Below are 19,089 nucleotides of genomic sequence, written 5' to 3' on the forward strand. Positions count from 1 at the left end.
GAGAGAGAGAGAGAGAGAGAGAGAGAGAGAGAGAGAGAGAGAGAGAGGAAGAAATAGAGAAGGAAAGATGTGCACCAGCACATTACACTAATGGACATCCACTGTGGTGCCCTGGGCTTAGAGCGGATTAGGGTTTACCATGTCGCTAAGAACACTGATACACACACACACACACACACACACACACACACACACACACACACACACACACACACACACACACACACACACGAACTTGAATCTACAGCAGATACACACAACAGCGTAATCCGCTATACCTTGATTGCTGTGCATGCATGTGATTTGTGCATACACATAAAGACAAATAAAATGGATGAATGTCTTCATCCAATGTTGTCAACATGGAAAAAAAATGCTACATATATTGTAATTTGTGGTTCATTAAATACAACATACTTTTACCCCTTAAATGATAACCTAATGTTTTGTTGTGGAAGCTATCATTTCTTCAGCTCCTCACGTGCACTTATTATATAAGGTATTTTGCTGCTGTACCAATAAATAAAACCAACGGGCTTTGTGCGCACTAAGAGCTCAAGGGTGTTTTTAAACCAAGTGCTCCCTCTGCTGGTATTGTGTGTTGAATTTCGCAGCGATGTTAAAGGGGCCCTCCACCAATTTTTATCAAATTAAGTTATTTTTTCTTTCTGTGAGCTCATCTCACTTAAAATTTTGTAAAAGAAAGATTGCGATACAAACTGGACGTGTTGAATTTGAAAGATGTGGTTGTCTTTTTGGCATGGAGGGTCTAATGAAAGATGCTATCAAGTTGCATTATGTGAAGTGTAGGATCCGGTGTTTTGGGGGCATGACTTATACTCAAAATTCAGGATATTTTGGCCACTGCTGCTATTATAAACTACGTTCTAACACAAACCAACATTTGAGCTGAGAGTCAGGTCCAGTCCTTAAGATGTTTTCTGTTACACACTGGATGCCATTTACTCTCAGGAGAGACAGCTGTGGCAATATGATGTAAATTAATTTGTTGAGCTCTCATAGTCATATCTGAAATTAGTCAGGAAGTGTCCTGAAGCAGAATAAATAAACACGTGTGTGTAATTTGCACTGGATGCTAGAATCAACTAATTATGTCAAAACCACTTCCTACAGTCTGTGTTACTCTCTCTCACACACACACACACACACACGTACGCTGTGCAGTCTCTGACAGTATGGTTACGAAACGGACCTATCAGCAGTGTGGGCTTGAAGCGTTCGGCTATCTCCGTCAGTCACGTGACCCGCGACGGTTGCCCTACTCGTGTTTGTCCGCCCCGAGTCTCCCTCTTTGACACAGAGGACGGTTAGCACCCACTGCAGTACCATGTTTCGAGCCGTGTTCCGACTGTCAGCCACGGGGGCCCGGAGCCTGGCTCGGTCACGAGCCTGCTACACAGGTAGGACTGTCCGCTTCTACACACCTGCCGCGAAATGAAACAGTCTCTGTCACAAAGAGAGCGACCATAAGCTGGCTCGGCTAGCCACCTAGCTTAGGTACAGCTGTGTGGTGAAAGCTTCGGGTGACATTGAATTATTTTTGTGGTTTGCTAACCTTGCGGTCTTGACCTGAATGTTTTCCTGTAGTTTCACCTCACGTAACGTATTTTAAAATGAAGAGCCGCGAAATGAATATTGGCAAAAATGTCACGACCTTGCGATGACCCTCCTCAGTTAGTTCAGGAGTGTCAGTGACCGCAGTTTATGCGCAGCTGTTACCAACACGTTGTAATGTCCACCATATTATTTATGTATATAGCTAGCTTACATATTTAAATGTACATATCGTTTACTGTGGAAGCCTTGAACGCTTTAGTTCGTGACCTGTCTTGATGCTAATATTCTCCCATAAGACCTGTCCTGAAATGAACTCCCTTAGAGGTGTCGCTTACAGTATTTGGGTGTCTATTCAGAGTACAGCTGACAAGGTGCAATCCACTTTCGTTAGTTCCTAGAAATTGTATGTAAATATTTGTATTGTATTTAAATGTAATTCGAATAATGAGCTGTTAACTTCAGTTTGATTCGTAGTGTCAATGTGATGTGTTGAGGAAATGAGATAGAAATTAACTTTAATTTGTTGTACAGAAATTATGGAGTTGGAATTATGTCAGTCCCTAATTGTGTGTTGGGATATCATGGTGTTACATCATTGTGCGAGATAACTTATGGATCATCAAAATTGTAGTTCTAATACTTTATTAGTAGGTGTAATACTTCACGCATCTACATATCTTGGGTGGGTGTCATTTTTGATATTGAAGTTGTTGAACACGGATGCATTCCAGAAGTCACGTGACTTATCACCGAGTGTCTTTAGAGGAAGTGAAACCAACCAGCTTTACGCCACATTTATAGACCTGTATTAGATACACGTTCTAGATTGGCTTCATAGGCCCACAGCATCAGACGTGGAACCTGGTTTTATTTGAGTTCCTTAAAATGCTTAGTTTGTGATAGAGCTTTGAAAGAAGAAGTGCGCAGAGCGCACTTCAGTTTTCAAATGTCACTGTGGTGCTGTAAGTCTGAGTAAGGGTTAAGATAAGAACAGTTGTTACATGTTTTATAGAAAGGACTATTTTACTATGAAAACAAAGAACATATGACTTAAAAGCTTTTTGCATACTTTGGATGTTCTGTTTTGCCCGCTTGACTCTTTTAATTCTATGTGACCTTGTCATAGTCAAACGCTTAAAAATACACAGAGGACAACGTTTGATACGCCGTTATGGCTGACTGAAAGGCCAAAAATTGGAAACAGGGTTTAAGGTTGGCAGAGAGTGCCTGGTCAAATTCCTAATCTTGTTAACGTGTAATAATAATATTATATATTTACTCATTTTAAAATTAACATTTGGCCAATTCTAGACATGCAAACGTCTTGTGTTGCTGATGTGTTTGGATTGATTTGAAATAATTAGACTGGTTTAGTAGGAAAGCTGTTAATTTATTAATACATTACATGCACTTGTTGTAAGTTCTTGAAACTTATATTTCAAAACATTTGAAGCCATCTCTGTGCTCTGCCTTGTGTTTTCCAGCTCCATTGGCCTCCAGATGTTACTCCCATGGCAAGGTGGAGTCAGACGAGGAGTTTGATGCCCGTTGGGTCACTTACTTCAGCAAACCCGACATAGATGCCTGGGAACTGAGGAAAGGTGACTTTGTTGACAATTTGTGCTAATTCCATTCCGATGATGTGTCCTCTTCCCGTTGTTCCTAGTTTGGTCATTGTCATGGCTCTAGTTGGGCTCATTTGAAAAGAATTCAGTCAAATATCAGACCCGTGTTCAGATTTTACTTTTTTTCTCTCTCTTCTGTTGTTTGCATTTGCTCTTATTGCTGATTCTTCAAAGTAATTTGGCTTTTTTTTTGTCATTAATTAAAGGCATGAACACCCTGATCGGGTATGACCTGGTACCCGAGGCCAAGATCCTGGATTCGGCACTAAGGGCTTGCCGGAGACTGAATGACCTGGCCAGCGCCGTCCGCATCCTTGAGGCCGTTAAGGTGAGTGACCGTCCCTTAATAGGTTCACTTATGGTCTGCCGTGAACCTTTTTGTTGAACATTGTTTCTGTGGTGAAGTGACAGACCCACAAACATATACAAATGTAAAATGCAATCCCCCTAATAGCAAATTCATCTCCAGATTATATTGTTTAAGACTAATCATCGCTTCTTGCTGCCAGGTTTGCAGTTGTGGCCTGTGACAGAATGCTCTGCATTAGTTGCTTTTTGTGTTTTGCAGGACAAAGCAGGCCCCCACAAGGACATCTATCCCTACCTGATCCAAGAGCTAAAGCCAACCCTGTCAGAACTGGGCATCTCAACGCCAGAAGAGCTGGGCATTGACAAGTTATAGGCTGTCAAGGTGAGACTGCACTATACTACTACAACAACTTGGGAAGTCGATGTGTACTGTTGCTGGCCAACACAGCCTCAAACCCTGTGTGAGTTTGCTGGCCTACGCTACGTACAGCAGATCATGAATTATGTTGCATATTACTTGCAGCTGAAAATAACGTGTGTTCTTCTCACCGCAGGTCATTTGATATTTAAAGAGATGAGCTCCCCTAATTCTCTTCTGTCAAATATGTCTATATTGTTGATTAAATCCATGCTGTCCTGTTGTGTACAAAATGGTGGACCTATTAAAGAAAACTAATAATTTAAGAATGTGTTTTGTGTTTTCTTGCAAGGTAAATTGTTGATTCCTTTTTTTTTTAATTGGACCTTTTTTTGTTATTTTTTTACAGCACATTTTTGTAAAAGTGCAGTAGTAGAGAAATATCAATAAATATCAAGTTAATGATATCATTAATGTTGGTGGCATTCCATGTAGGAGTTCCCTGCTAATATGCTTACTTCTTCACTGGCATAACTTACTGGGCTACTTGCATGGAATGGGGTCATCGTGGATATTATTAGTCACACCTTTGCTATGACAAGTACAAATGTCTGTCGTGAAAAAGGACTATTATGCAAGTGCAGGAAGGTTAAGACCATCAACACACCACAACTATTTCCACCCCATTTTGTGCTCTAATTAATGGTCAAACTACAAAGACCCAAATTTAGTTCAGTACTCACATTATCCACAATTGAACCCCTTTTAATCGATACACATTTTTATTTTCAACAAGGAAGTACGTAAGGTCACACCAACAGCAGAAGTGACTACATGAGCTATATGAAGCCGAAGCTTTCACAAAGCAGTAACCACAGAAAATACATGTTGTACAATGTTATCAGATGATGTTTGCTGTTTTATTTAGCTTCACATTGCAGAACGTGATGTTACTTTCTCAAGGAGACGAGGTTTTTTCTCAACTCAACCACCAGATGTCGACAGGAGGCTGGAAATGCAATGCATCCACTGTATGAAGTAGTTAAAATAAAAACGACAAATATAATTACATAAATCCAAATAGATGTTATTTCATTTCATACCACGTTTCTTAATTTATTTTCTTATTTTTTATAGTTTAACTGGATTACAATTTTTTTGACGTCTAACGTTATGTTGTTGAACTAAAAAATGAGCGTGACAGGCTTTTAGTTTGGTTATTGTTCGGTGACAAGAAACTACGAAAAAACTACTGCACAAACCAAACATTGCGGTTGATTTATCTTCTTGGCCAACACACATAAAACGTGTTTTTTTACAGAACATCTAGCTAAGCAACGATGGATTTTATTCTGAAGTTTTGCCCGGATGTGGTGTGGAAGTTGAGTATAGCATAGCGGGCTAACAGAAGTGCCTACCTGCTCCTGAAGAAAACAACAAAGTCCCACGCCGGTGGGACACTTGTCATCATGGCAGTGTTGTGGTGTAAACTGTGACAACTAACGCCAAGATGATGAACGACATCATAGAGGAACCAGAGAAGGACACGCTGCTCGAAGCGCAGTCGGAACCACAAGTTTTGTCGGTAATGTCAGCTAAAGCTAATCCGGCTAACGCTAGCTTGTCAATAGAAACTGGGAGGCTAGCTGACTAGCTTAGCCTGAGATTTTTGACAGTTATTCAGTTGAGCCATGCTAACAAAACTAGTGTCGATGGAAGCTATCTGTCGTTGGACATTGCCAAGTTTGACTGGAAAGGAAACCGAGTGACGTGATTAATGAGCTGACACACACGTGAAATTGATTAACGTTATATGTTCTTTTAGCGCGAATGGACTGCTGGGAAAATTTGGAGTTTTCGAAAAAAAAAAAAAAGATCTGGCAAAATGAGTTGCCCTACAAGAGAAATGCGTGAATAAATTAGTTTCGTTGTTTTGTTTTTATTATTATGTTGGTATCACATTGGAGTTGGGTTAAAGACTTTTTATGACAACCCTAACAACTTTACATTCTTGTTATTTAACTGTCACGTGATGCTATTTAGTTATTATCATATTATAGTCTTGTCAATTACATGTCGCTGTACATGAATGTGAAATACAGATTATTCTTGATTTCTCCGATCGCAGGGCCCCAGTAATGGCACAAGACCGAAGACCACTGATGGAGGGATCAGGCCGGTGGAGAAGAGAGGACCTTACATCATGTCCAGAGTTCCAGCAATCCACCTCAAACTACGTAAGCCTCTTCTTGACTCATCCTCACCAGTGCCATTATTCTACCATTCCTATGAATTCAGCTGTGGTTCACACGAAGACTGCTCAGTGTGTAGCTGGCAGGTCTAGGGAGTCTGAGTCATGCGAGCGACACTGTTGAGCAAAATCTCCCACGGGTTCACTCAGATGGTGTGTATAGAAAGCCGCCCATAGAGTCAACTTTTCATAAAGTAGTCCACTGTCCACGGCCATATTACCTTTATGTTATGTAGCTGAGTAAAGCCAGGCAAATGTCTTGGACAAGGAGGATTTTTCCACACAGAGAAGAGGTGTTGTTGGGTTTTATGCACGGTAAAGTGTCGGTAGTAGGAATCTTGTCATGTGAGATTGCAGGGACACGTTGCAAAAGACACATGACATATTTCACAGACTCTTCAGTCTCTATCTTACATATGTTCACAACTCAACACTCTGTAAATAGGAAAAGGAAAAATAACTAGATTATCTGGTGGATTTCTTAACCATCATTGACTTTTGGCATCTAATTATTTGGGAACTGCCAATTAAACCCAACTTGAACGCAAGCACTTTAATGTGCATTACATAAAGAGATACATATGTTTTTTAAAAACACAAAGTTTGTTTGATTTGAAAGAAGAAATGGTTAGGTTATTTGAAGTCCTGCATTATAATAAGTTGTTAGAATTTAACCATTTTTGAAATATGATTCTGCACTTCACCAGTTTGCAGACCACACTCTAGATTGAATCTGTGATCCCCACACACCACAGCACCGGTTCTTAGCCTGTATTTGTCATCATCACAAAGTAAAAAATTAGTCTTAACAAAAAAAATTAAGCATTCATTTCTTAAGCACATTGTCTACTTAAGTTTGAATTTAAAACCACACTTTATTTTGCAAATAACTACACACGGTTATCTACATTAGACACATCTTCAAAACTAAAAGCCTGTGTTGTTTACTAAACGCTGCCATTGAAATACCACACATTCAATTATCAATCACTTGCACCCAGAATGCATTTGTAAAAACACCTGTAACCAATTAGATCACTTAGAATTCAGAGCTTGAACACTATCACTGTGTTCCAAATTGCATATTTTTTCTTACTACTTACTGCAGCTGTCCTTACAAAGTACATACTGCTGTATGCATGCAATTGGAACATACTACTTTCTCATAACATTGCACCTTGAACTTTGACCCTCTTGCTGGCTTGCATACTGCAAAATGTGGCCGGATGCAGTAGGGTGTTTCCGACATACTTCATTTGACATACTATATATTGGGACATGCTAAATGTTTTTCTGACATAGGATGGTAGTATGGGTATTGGAACGCACAGTGTGAATAGCATTCAGCTTTGCTCTTTGGTGTGTGCAACAATGGAGGCCAATTTTGGCAAGAGAGTTAAAGCATTGCAATATAATGTATACTGTTTACAGTATAATATGGTAAATTGAAGATAGCAAAATACTTTAGATAATAGTGTTTTACATTCCGAACATCAGAGTGCAGTTGGAATGTGGGAAGAGCTGTTTATTTTCTGTAGGTGTGTTAAGTCGTGATGCAAAAATACCATTTTTTTTTTTTTTTTTGAAGAGTTTATATAGTGTGGAATGAAGTGTTTGCTTTTGCAAGAAATGTAAGATAGTTTGTAGTTTTTCTTGTGTGTGTTTTTGGTCTTCATGTGTAGAGTTTTGACAAAGAAGGCCCTAGTATCAGAAATGTGTTCTAGCAATGGCAAAAATAACCCTAGTAAGAGGCAAATGATAGGACCAACATGCACACACATACCAGCAGGTGTGGAGATACACAAAATAACAACAAGCTTCTACACGATAACATAAAAAAAGACACAAAAAAGAAAATCCAGTACATTCTATTTTTTTTGCAGTGAGCTCTTTATATGAGTAGCATGTCATACAGGTAATGTTGATTTATGTTTTTCTTTACCTTGATCAAATTTTTGTTCAGTCATTTAAACGTGTTGAATCTGCCCCATGACTTCTAAAAAACATTGCAAAACACCATCATTGATTTTTGTCTATAGGCCCGATTATCATAACACAGTGACGTCAGTCACTCTCAAAGACCTCACTCTTGCTGAGAGGGTGTAGGAAGTCCTACACCTTTTGCTTTGACTCTCATCCAGTCAGTCCCAGTTAACACACAACATGTTTCTTACAGAGAAACACAGGGAGATGGCGAGGAAGGCGCTGAAGAAGAAAGCCCTCTCACCAGGACCTCCGGTGATGCATCAGCCCAGGCAAGGAGCGAAGAGGTACGATGAGGAAAGACGAAGCTGATGTGAGCTTAAAGCAGCGAAGGAGATGTTTGTTTGGCAGGATTTATTTGACAGTTTCTGGTTCTCCTTTTAGGACTGTGAAGTATAACAAGGGCTACGCTGCTCTGAGTCAGCACGCTGAAGACACTTTGGTTGCGATGGACTCAGACAGGTAAGGTGACACCAGGAATGGAGGCGGAGTCCCTCCCCTTTCTGGTGCCCACCATGGGACGGATGCTAGTCAACAGAATAAGGCAAATCTTTTTTTTTTTTTGTGGATCTCGCTCGAATTCTGCCATGAATTACACATATGAAATTTGTCAATTTAAAACATAGTCGCAGTTTGATTATTGTGTCATTTGGTTTTGTGTGAGACCGCTCACTGAAAGACATCATCGCACAATGAATGTCACCAACACCAACATGGACGCTACCTTGACTTGCCTGCTAGGTTGGTAGCTTAGCTCGAAACACACAGGTATCGTAGCTTCAGCGACAGATGTCACTTACGCAACTTTTGTAGTCTTTCTAATTACGTATTTTCACCATAGACTGTATACAAGAAGTGGAGGTAGTCATTGTGACGTCACCCATTGGTTTGTGGAATGCCGTTTTGAAGCCTTGAGTTTGGCAAATTCGCCGTCGCCATGTTGAATTACGGCCGTCGCCATGTCTGTTTTTTTTTTTTTGGCAACTAATGAACTAACTAATGAAGTTACCATATCTGTAATGCGGAGGCGTGAGGTAGAGACGCCGTATATGGTGGCGGCAGCGACCTGTCAATCACAAGGTAGCCCTGCCCTAAAGCATACTCTACTTGACTCTAAATGGACCATAATGTACTAAATGAACATCATGTTGTATTGGAGAAGACTTGAAACTAGAGATTGAGACTATAAACTCATGTTTACAATGTTTACTGAGGTAATAAATCAAGTGAGAAGTAGAGTCATTTTCTCATAGACTTCTATACAATCTGACTTCTTTTCGCAACCAGAGGAGTCGCCCCCTGATGGTCAGTGGAGAGAATGCAAGTTTTAACGACTTCACTCGGCAGAACCGGAGGTTGCCGCCTGGTGTGAAGTATTTGTAATTACGTATTTTCACACACATACTTCAACAGTTTTAGGACAAAATGCGACTCTGTTGACATGCAAAATAATCTTTTTAACTGCTAAATGTGTAATTCACGGCGCAATTCAAGCAGGTTCAAAAAAATATTTTCTCTTACGGTCGAAAAAAGGTCTCATGGTCCACCAGAAGGGGCGGGACTTCGCCTCTCTATACAGGTGACGGCATTGTTGAATTCCTGCAGTAAACTGAGACCTGAAATACTTGCTGATCTACTCTTACCGCTTCTTAGTGGCAACAGTAGATGTTTTACATTGTCAAGTTTGAATTTTTGGCATCTTCCCAGCATACCTTTCCAGTTAACACGCACGCACACACACACAGTTGTTAACTTCAGAGTGACAGAACCTGTCGTGCTTGTCCTTACAGCGATGAAGAGATCGATTTTGAGCAGTATTCCTCAGGATACTCTTCAGCTGAGGTGAGTTTGCTCCTTGGGACCTTCTTCGGCTGCTTTCGTAATCTCACTCCCCACACAGTCTAACCGGCTGTGTGACTATAGCTGTGTGGTATGCAACAATCTGTTTTTGGGCCATCCATGTATGTTCAAAGATCATTTGTGTTATTATAACCCGTGGCTCTATTTTTCTTTCACATACACATCGCTTTGGCTTTGGTAAAGTCAGCGCGCACAGTTTCCACACAATGAAAAAGTGGCAAATTATTCAAGTGTTTTTTTGTAGGATAATTCTGCCACCAAACTATTCACATTTGCCAACCAGTTAATATATAAGGGGTCAAAAGGAACGGGTTTGTCTCAAAGTGATTTAATTTACATAAAACAACTCATATAAACCGCTATAAGTAAATCAAACATTTAGAATTTGGGCCAGATCTTGTCTTTGTTTGCTTGCTTTCATACATGTTGTCGGAACAGTATATAGTATATACTGACTGACTGTGCATCAACAAATGTAAGAACAAAGTGTGTATTATTTTTGACCCTACTATTTTTGTCTTTCAGACACACACACACACACACACACACTGAACCTCTGGCTATTCCTTGACCTCAGATATGTAGCTCGGGCTGTTTGCGCTGCCTTTTAGTGGAGCTCAGTCTTACTTGTTTTCTCGCATTGCTGTGGAGGAAGTTTAAAGTTCATTGGTGGGGCATGAATATTTGTATAGTGCATTTGAAGGGGACTGAGTGTGGGTGTTTCCCACCACGGAAATAGAGTTTGAACATTAACAGAGGACTGTTTGCATCACTGACAACTAAACTCAATTTAATTAGATAGATGTCTTTCTTTGTCTAGATAATCAGTTTATAGATGTCCAAGTGCCTTAGAAGCATTAAGGTGAGCTCATTACACAAATATGAGAATTCTTGTTGCTTTGTAAACAACATAGCTGCTGTTAAATGAAAACAACTCGCTTGTCTGATGTTTGAGGTTCACAGTAAACTGCAAAATGAGAGTGCACATGACAATGTGTAAGTTAGGACCATGAGGAACATCATACACATTACTGTTGAGACCGTTTATGTCTTCAGTATATGAAGTAACCAGATTTTGCTCAGTGGCACAACATGTATTAAGTTTGGGTCCCAGAAACAGGCACAAGTAATCCCGGGGTGTGAGAAAGTCATCGTATACACAGATTAACCTGAGATGTGTACCAGGTTCAGCCATCTTACTCTGGTTATGTGTGTTATAGCGACGTCATGTCTTTGCTCTCCAGGTCCACCCTGATTTAAGCAAGCAGCTTCTCCAGGACGGCTACCGCCTGGATGAGATCCCCGACGACGAGGACCTGGACCTGATCCCGCCCAAAGCCATGGGCTCCTCTGTGTGCTGCTGCCCCGAGGGCCCGTCCTGCACCACGCAGTGATGCCCGGTGCCGCTACTCCAACCGCTACAAAGCTCCTGTCCCTGACTTTAGTCACCGGTGCCTGAGGCCCTCTTTCTAACCCAGCTCTGCCGCTGTGCTGCCTGAGGACTTCCAGCTCTGAAGCCAAACTCCCCGTTGATGCAGGACCACGTGCACAGAGATCGCTCAACCCACGCGAAAAAACCCCCCGCAGACGGACATGAGAAACAAGCCTTATTCACTGTGACCCCAAAGCTTGACCTCTTTTTATTGAACTTCATGAAATGCTAACTATGCCCGTGCTCCAAAGAGAGTGGTCGTGCACACCATGGGATATGTCCTCGTTGACCCAATGGTTACTGTCTTTTCCCGCTCATTTTCCAGTTATTAACTAACTATATGAAGCCTCACATGATCATTTACATTCCTTGACTATTGTTGCATTAACTGGATGTTTATTGTTTTTCTTTAATGTCTCTGTCATTACAAATTCCGATGACACCTCGTCTAACAAGCAGAATAACTTCATTCTATGTTTTGTTTTTTTTTGTTTTTTTTTTTGTTTTTATGAAGCAGAGCACTAAATTGAAATGGGTCGTCAGATGATTGAGTGAAACCACTTTTTGGCACAAGTGTAATTATTCCTTTTTTTCAGCTAATATTGCTATCTCAAAAAACCTGAAGTGTAGAAAAGAAGCCTGGCCCAGGATTATCTTCTGCTCCTCCCATCTTATTTGTTCTGTGGCTCTGAGAAGACAAAGACTTAATTACTTTTTACAAGCTGTCATTGAACAAACGGCTACATACCAAGAAACAAGTTCCCCAAAGTGATCCAGGGCTTGTAAGAGTTCCAAATGTTACACCGCCGTGTACGGCACAAATCTGTAAGCAGATGAGTTACTCAAGTGCTTTGACAGAAGAACCTGTTAGATTTACAATCTCTGTATTGTAGAAATAAGTTTAGCTCCAGATCCTCATTTAAGTGATCTTGTCGTCTAAAGACATTTGTGTATGTGGTTAGACATCTGTATGTTTCTAATTTAAATTCCCCTTTTTTTTTTTTTAAGAAAACAATTTTGTTTGGATGGAAAGAATTCAAGAATAGATTTTATAGATTACTTTTTCTGTCATCTTAAACACATCAAGAGTGTGTGTGGAGGTCATATTTGAGTTACAATACTTTATTTATTTATTAGTATATTCATCGGGGACACTAGACGTGGTTACAGCTCAGAACCAGTAAACCATATTTGCATAAGGATTAAGGTATTTGTCTACACTTGTTTTTTGCTCCCTATATTTGCATACATCAGTCTGTGTCTGTATTATTTTTTGTGATGTGTCCGTTTTCAACACAATAGACACGAGTGTGCTGAAAATGGAAGTCCTTTTTTTTTTCCCACTTTAAAAACATGTATGTGTTCACTCTTGTTGCAGTCTGGGTCATATTGTATTTTTTAAAGTGTGCATTAACAAAAAATGTTCCATATCAGAGCAAGTGACGGCGATCACTTTTTCAGGAGATTCATTTTGTGTGTGTGTGTGTGTGTGTGTATATATGTATGAGTGAGCAACTAGAAAGTAATTTGCCTTTTACACAAATTAGTAAAATAAAACAGTGAGTTTGAAGATTGCTGTTTTAGTGCATCGAGGTTTTAAGACCAGACAAATGGGTGGAGGCTGTTTTACGTACCTACAGGCCACATTGCTGTTTCTCACGCTGTGCTGCTACAAGGCGTAACTCTGTCATATAAATGAAAAGTATAGCAGACCACTTGACCACCATAAAGGACTACAAGGACTGGAAAGAGTATTTTGTGATAGGAAACAGTAGGAACCTTGATTTGTACTTCCAAGAGTCGGGATCTAATCACAAATCCCGTTGAAGCCAGGTGTTGAAAATGTTACATTATCAACGTGAGTGATGTTCAGTTTCTCCTCAGCGCACTCCATTGTTCTAATGTGGGTGATTTAGAAATAAAAGCGGATTCTCCTAGTGTGAGGTAAATGCAACAGCTGCATTTTAAAGTGTATTGCCCTCTCCCCGGCCCTGGCTCTGCACCATGTTTCTCTGTACACAAATATTGCACTTAACACCAGTGGTCAGTAGCAAGTACACTTGACTCACCTGTACTATGCAACTGTTGGGACAATCTGCTTGTTATACAACATTGTGACAATGTGGTGTTATTGAGTGCTAAATGCAATAACTTAGTTATTTTATGACGGTAAACACTAATCTTTCATTTTTTATTTGATTGTAGTGTTTATTGGTTTACATTATTAAAATAAAGCTATTATCTATACTTCCATGTGTATGACTCTGATTACAGTTATTTCCGGTAGAGATTGTGTAAGGAGTTAGTATATCAATGGAGCTTTTTGATTCTATGATCTTAATGAGTAATGTGTGGTGGTTGCACTAACCATTATAAACGTGGTAGTCGTTGTTGCCACAAGAGGGCAGCATGGAGCCATGCTGCTTTTCTCAATACAATACCTACTGCACTTCACTGTTTGGCCCCTTGTGAGGTTTTTATTTTGTGTATTATTTAATTAAACATTGCACCCTAATCACTCCTAACGTTATTTAGCATGCAGATAAATGACTAGTTCTCAATTTTGCTCCAAGCATTTTAATTGAGCTTATGCTACTTTTATATACCATATATACCTACATCTCGTGTTCCATTATGGGTGAACCTACTCAATAAATAGTGTCATGGACCTGAAAAGGCTGCGAGACATGTTGCTGTCGCTGGGCGGGCCCTAACACTGATGTGGGCCATGCGGGGGGTGTCAGTTGAAGGGGAGGAAAAAAAGAAAAAAAACGACTGAAGGGAGTTACCTCAGCGCTCTCCGAGATATGAGATCGGGCCATTTTCCAGGCGGTCCCCTTTCCCATTAAAGAAGAAAATCATCGGGGTGGAAAAAGAAAAGAAAAGAAAAGAAAAAGACAGAAACACAGGTACATTTAGAGAGGTCGCTGCAGAAGAGAGCATAAAGCAGATCAGTCGCTATCTCCGGTGCATGCACAGCGTCTCTGCACCCGTGCGCGCGCGCGTGTGTGTGTTTACAAGTGTTTGAGCGAGTGCCACAAACGAGGGAAGGACGAGAAAGCCGAGGAAGGAAGGAGGGATGGTGGACAACTCGAGCAGTAGTAAGGCACAAATGGTGAGTGGTGGTAATGCTTGGCGTCCCTTCTACATTGTCTCTGGTCCGTAACGAGCTCAACGTCCTCCGATAGTCGCGGTCTGACGCCTTATTTACGGGGGAAAGAGTTAACGTTCGCGAGCTCAACGGGACATTTATCGTAAGAAAAAGAAGGGAAACTTTCAGAGCTAATTTTACCTTATGGTAGGTTACTTCTTTACTCATTTTAACGTTAGAGTCTTACGGAAAACACCGCAATGCATCTCTGTAGATAATGCCGTTAATGTTCCACTTTCGCTCGTTTTGTGCGCGAACTTATCCTAAAACCTGTTAACGTAACGTTACGCATATGCTATCTACGTATTGAGGATGTGGCAGCTGACGTTAGCTAATGCGGAAAAGGTGTACACTTTTTCTTTTTACACTTTAAACTCATTTATTTTCTCTTGGGTGATTGTGTGCCTTATTAAGATGTCCGGGTTACCATCCTTTTTTCATTTAACACTGACGTTTCTTCTCGAGGCTATTTAGAATCGGGTCATCTTTCTCTCGGCTTAACCAGCTAGTTTGAACACTGGTTAGCTAACCTAGTTATATGAAGGACCATCTGACTAAAACGCAATATTTGGGGCCAATTTTACACCCCTTGGTTTTTTTTAAAGGCGTTCAAACGTGTATGCTGATAGCACTTGGATGTGAGAAGTCAATGTACTACTCATTCAATAACTCATAGTAATACTAGTTAGTGGATAACTAATTTTTCCTCCTCTGGTAGTACCAAAGAATGGTGGTTCGCTGCCTCAACGTTTATACGCAGCTGTGATGTCTGTGTGGACTCACTAAAACCTGACACTTTCTTCAGGATTGCTTTAGTCCTTTTTGCAAAGGTTTGGCTGCAGACAGTGTTGGCGATTTGTCCTGCTTCATTGTTTCCACCTTTGAGTTTCTATGTAAAAGCTGAAAGCCTAAGCCACCATGGAGAATACACATCTCGTTTGTGTATGTTAGAACGTATAGCCAGATTTATTCCTGTAATGCTGAAGATTTTCCAAGTTCCTCCGTATAAACATTGACTAAAGCGACTTTACAGCAAGGAATTCCAATTTAGCAAGCTTCAGCTGCAGGAACCTGATGGAAAGGATATGGTTGGATTATCCATTTTATGGTATTATGTACAAATATGGCTCCTCAGTTCAAGTCTAGCTTTGTCTATTGTGTTTTTGTGGTGGGGTGCATGTGCCGTTACATGTGTTTTCATTTCATCCTGTCTAATGAGATAAAGGGGTAATTAGATTTCAGCATGTCATCCATGACTCCTTCGCTTCCTCCCACAGCCCAGCATGTCTCAGGAGCCTGGTGTGGCCTTTCCTCAGAGCACCTCAACAGGGGGGATGAAGCTGGAGGCGGTCATGGAGCAGCTCCAGCGCCAGCAGCAGGCCCGACTGGAAATGGAGCGCAAGGAGAGGAAGCTGCGAGAGGCCCACATCATGTATGCTCAGCAGGTTGCTGCCCAGCAGGCCATCCTGGCGGCCGCCCGGGTGTCCGGGGCCAGCTTCATGGGCAAAGGTCTGGCTGGGGTGGTCCCCGGTGGCGGGTTGCTTCCCAGGGTCTCCAATCAGAGCAGTGTGGACTCTGAAAGGGAGGATGACGAGGACAGAGGCCGGGATTCTGGGGACGATGACGAGGACGACAATGAGATGATGGAGGGGGACGAGGGCAGCGATGAGGATGAGGCAAGTGCCAGCGGTCTGGAGTTCCTCCGCAAGCAGACCCTGGCCTTGCGGCAGAGCACGTCCCGCATCCCGGCCCGGCCGTTTGGCAGTTACTCTGCGTCGGCCCCCCAGAGGGCCCCATCCCCACCCATCAGAGTGAAGCAGGAACCCGACGAGGGCCTGTCTCCTGCGGGGCCTCGCTCTGCTACCTCTCCTAACGGACAGGCCGACTGGGGCTTTGATGATCACTTCAGACAGGTTAGTGCCCTGCTTTGGCTCCTAGCCGCACCATTTCATCCTTATTACGTCAATTCCTCTTTGAGTCTTCACCCAGTTATGTCTTTGCCCCTCAAACCAAAGCTTGCTTCTTGTCAGGTGTGTAAAGTTGGACATGAAGATATCCCTCTGCCAATCCTAATCTGTTCAACACTGTTCATTGTGACCCTGAAAGGGGTAAAGCCTTTTCACTGTTCACCCCCCCGTTGAGTCTTTTGTTTGATATCTCAGTCCAGCCCCCTGCTGTGAGTAACTGCTTAATCTTGACCGTGTGACAAACCTCTCCAGCTTTTTAATCGTGAGACAATTCAAATCTCTGTGGATGGTTGACCGCCGATTGGCTTTTGTGGCTAACAATCCTCCCTAAGTGATTCCTGGCAGAGGGCCAGGCTGGGGAGCAATTTGTTCACACTCACTAGTTCTCTCTCTCTGCGCTCACATTGTGTGTGTGTGTGTGTGTGTGTGTGTGTGTGTCGTTCTCTGTCCCTCTTGGCACTTTGCTCAGGCTCTGGTTTGGCTCTGATCCAGGTAGTGGAGTCAGCCAGGGCAGGACTGCTGCTGTGAGGCTGTGGGTGGTAGGCCGGGTCAGCACAAGGATTTTGGGTGGGTGGGAAGTTTGGATGTAGTACACAGTAGCAACCTGCCCCCGCCCGCCCCAACCCAAGATTTTCGGCTGTGTGCCAAGTGCACTTTCCCTTGAAGGTAAATATTGCCTCAGCACAGTGTTACAAAACGCTGGAATGCCAACTGGGAACCAAGCCCCAGCTACATGTGGTTCAGCATCATGGCTTGAGACGTAGCAGGTTAAAGAGAGCTCAGCAGCAGCATGTGGGTGATATAAAAAGCTGTAGTTGCACAAGAGTGGGCAGTGTCAGAGGACAAATCTGAGCTTGATCAGTGGGCTGAGGGTGCTCGACTATCATGTGTCTGGATTTTATTACTGTCTATTTAAAGGCAAATGTCTTTGAATGGTGCTTCTCTAGACCACATTTCCTAATTTAGGGAAGGCAGTAGTATAGGGGTGGGAGGAGGAGGAGCAGTAGTAGTCTTAGTTTTATTATTGTTGTATATCAACCAGAGCCTCTGCCCTTACAGGGATTTGCAGGAGAAGATTTTAAAAACATTGCATGAATATCAATGTTGTATGGAATGGAGTTTCATTGCATTGTTTTCATAGGCGTCAGGAAGCGTGAAGCAGTATTATGCTGCGAGGTGGCCAGGCTTTGTGTGAATGTTGTCGGAGCGGAAGATCTCAGCAGCTAAGTTGTAGCTGACCAGAGCCCTATCTGTGGCCCGGTGTCTTTTATTAGGAGAGACGGGCCGAGCCTGGGGGTTGGGGGAGGCATTATGGGATGAGAATTGGTCTGGCCTTTTTTTTTTTTTTTTTTTTTTTTTTTTTTTTGGTTTCCTCTCTTTTATCTTTCCTGTCATTATGTCAGCTCTGCAGTATTTAATGACGGCTCATCTCTTCAGGCAGTTTCAGGTTGCACCGCTGTAGGGGGAGGGGGACAGTGGAGGCACTGGAACAGTTTTTCTTTTTTTGATGTCATTGTCTTCAAGAGGCCAAAGACGAGCCTGTCAGATGCCGCAAATACAGATCACTTATAATAATGTTGACAGCAGCTTTTTCTAAAAAAAGCAGTGACAAGAGACCAGGTGGGATGGCTAGCACGCAGGACCATTTACATTAACATTTATATTTCATGTGGCCAGTCACAGGCTTTTTACCCAAAGCACCGCAAAGGGGGACTGCGATGCAGCCACAGCAGACCATACAGAGCGTGGCTGCTGATTTCATCTGTAGCAGACAAACTGGACGTCCATGTCTATTTGCTAGTTCAACAATATGTGATGTAACTTAAGGGTCACATGTAGCTCCTAAACAATGGGTGGAACACGAGTGACACACCGCAGTTGCCACCAGCAGCAACATTTGACTGACGACCGTTTGATTAGTCTGTCTTGTAGTCCTGTACTCCAAAGGGTTTTGAGTGTATGAGTAGCAAGGGGCCTGTACAGGTCAGATGGGGGGGGGGGGGTGGACAGACACGGGTAGCCAGTGTTTTCATGTCAGTGATGTATGTGCGGTGACCTCAGCCCTGTCCTAAACAGCAGAGTAAATAATTGTCAAACAAGGGGATGGACAAAGGCGTCGGGTGGAGAGTAGAGGGCTAGGGTGGGCAGCCGGCCGGCCTCAGCACTTTGGCCTCCACTGCTGTGGGACACAGGCTGCGTGACCCCTGTAATCCACCCCCCACCCCTCCTCCTCGCATATGGACGTACACAAGGCCCCTAACGCTCCTTGTGATAATCCCTCTCTGATTAATAGTTTTAATATGAGTGCGGAACACAGATTGTGTTTTACGTCACACTGTAATGATTGTGACAGAGCTTCGGTTGGATTGACTGTATCTGAGAGACCGTGTGTGTGTGTGTGTGTGTGCGTGCGCGTGTGTGTGTGTGTGCGTGCGCGTGTATGTGTGTGGGAAAGCAGTGGCTTTCGATCTGCAAGGCTCACAAGTTTTCCGTTCACACGCTGTTTGTTCCCCCCGTGGCACTCTGTCCTCTGACAAATGAGACGAAGTGGAGGCCGCGAGCAGAGCGCGTCTAC

At 42.4% G+C, this 19,089-nt stretch overlaps 3 protein-coding genes across 5 annotated transcripts in view; all 3 read left to right on the top strand.

Moving 5' to 3' along the window:
* The first annotated feature begins 1,268 nt into the window (after positions 1-1,268).
* Positions 1,269-4,196, top strand: cox5ab (cytochrome c oxidase subunit 5Ab). 2 transcript variants are annotated; one of them, XM_031848744.1, is made up of 5 exons: positions 1,269-1,421; positions 3,063-3,179; positions 3,410-3,531; positions 3,772-3,894; positions 4,067-4,196. In XM_031848744.1, exons 1-4 carry the CDS (start codon positions 1,349-1,351, stop codon positions 3,883-3,885), a joined length of 426 nt encoding a protein of 141 aa, XP_031704604.1. In that variant the 5' UTR covers positions 1,269-1,348; the 3' UTR covers positions 3,886-3,894; positions 4,067-4,196. The 2 variants fall into 2 exon arrangements, with proteins under 2 accessions (XP_031704604.1, XP_031704603.1); XM_031848743.1 differs by having other exon boundaries at positions 3,772-4,196.
* Positions 4,197-4,262: 66 nt separating this feature from the next.
* fam219b (family with sequence similarity 219 member B) lies at positions 4,263-11,956 on the top strand. The gene is made up of 6 exons (XM_031848742.1): positions 4,263-5,455; positions 5,999-6,107; positions 8,298-8,391; positions 8,489-8,566; positions 9,895-9,946; positions 11,209-11,956. The coding sequence occupies exons 1-6, from the start codon at positions 5,381-5,383 to the stop codon at positions 11,356-11,358; spliced, it is 558 nt and encodes a 185-aa protein (XP_031704602.1). The 5' UTR covers positions 4,263-5,380; the 3' UTR covers positions 11,359-11,956.
* Positions 11,957-14,176: 2,220 nt separating this feature from the next.
* Positions 14,177-19,089, top strand: part of LOC116384007 (AT-rich interactive domain-containing protein 3B) — a 52,236-nt gene continuing 47,323 nt past the window's right edge. The window contains exons 1-2 of one of the 2 annotated variants that reach the window (XM_031848257.1): positions 14,177-14,511; positions 15,825-16,460. In XM_031848257.1, the coding sequence (XP_031704117.1) occupies positions 14,476-14,511; positions 15,825-16,460 (672 nt within the window). In that variant the 5' untranslated portion in view covers positions 14,177-14,475. The remainder of the gene's footprint in view (positions 14,512-15,824; positions 16,461-19,089) is intronic. The other variant, XM_031848258.1, reaches the window with a different exon arrangement.

Source organism: Anarrhichthys ocellatus, unplaced genomic scaffold (genome assembly GCF_004355925.1).
Source record: "Anarrhichthys ocellatus isolate YVR2014 unplaced genomic scaffold, GSC_Weel_1.0 scaffold8, whole genome shotgun sequence".
Classification (NCBI taxonomy): domain Eukaryota; kingdom Metazoa; phylum Chordata; class Actinopteri; order Perciformes; family Anarhichadidae; genus Anarrhichthys; species Anarrhichthys ocellatus.

What these genes read in the sequence shown, in the direction of transcription:
- cox5ab (XM_031848743.1), top strand. Translation starts at nt 1,349, where the DNA reads ATGTTTCGAGCCGTGTTCCGACTGTCAGCCACGGGGGCCCGGAGCCTG. An exon ending in GTCACGAGCCTGCTACACAG is followed by an intron (nt 1,422 to 3,062) that starts GTAGGACTGTCC and finishes TGTGTTTTCCAG; the next exon opens with CTCCATTGGCCTCCAGATGT. An exon ending in TGCCTGGGAACTGAGGAAAG is followed by an intron (nt 3,180 to 3,409) that starts GTGACTTTGTTG and finishes CATTAATTAAAG; the next exon opens with GCATGAACACCCTGATCGGG.
- fam219b (XM_031848742.1), top strand. Translation starts at nt 5,381, where the DNA reads ATGATGAACGACATCATAGAGGAACCAGAGAAGGACACGCTGCTCGAA. An exon ending in CGGAACCACAAGTTTTGTCG is followed by an intron (nt 5,456 to 5,998) that starts GTAATGTCAGCT and finishes CTCCGATCGCAG; the next exon opens with GGCCCCAGTAATGGCACAAG. An exon ending in CCCAGGCAAGGAGCGAAGAG is followed by an intron (nt 8,392 to 8,488) that starts GTACGATGAGGA and finishes TTCTCCTTTTAG; the next exon opens with GACTGTGAAGTATAACAAGG.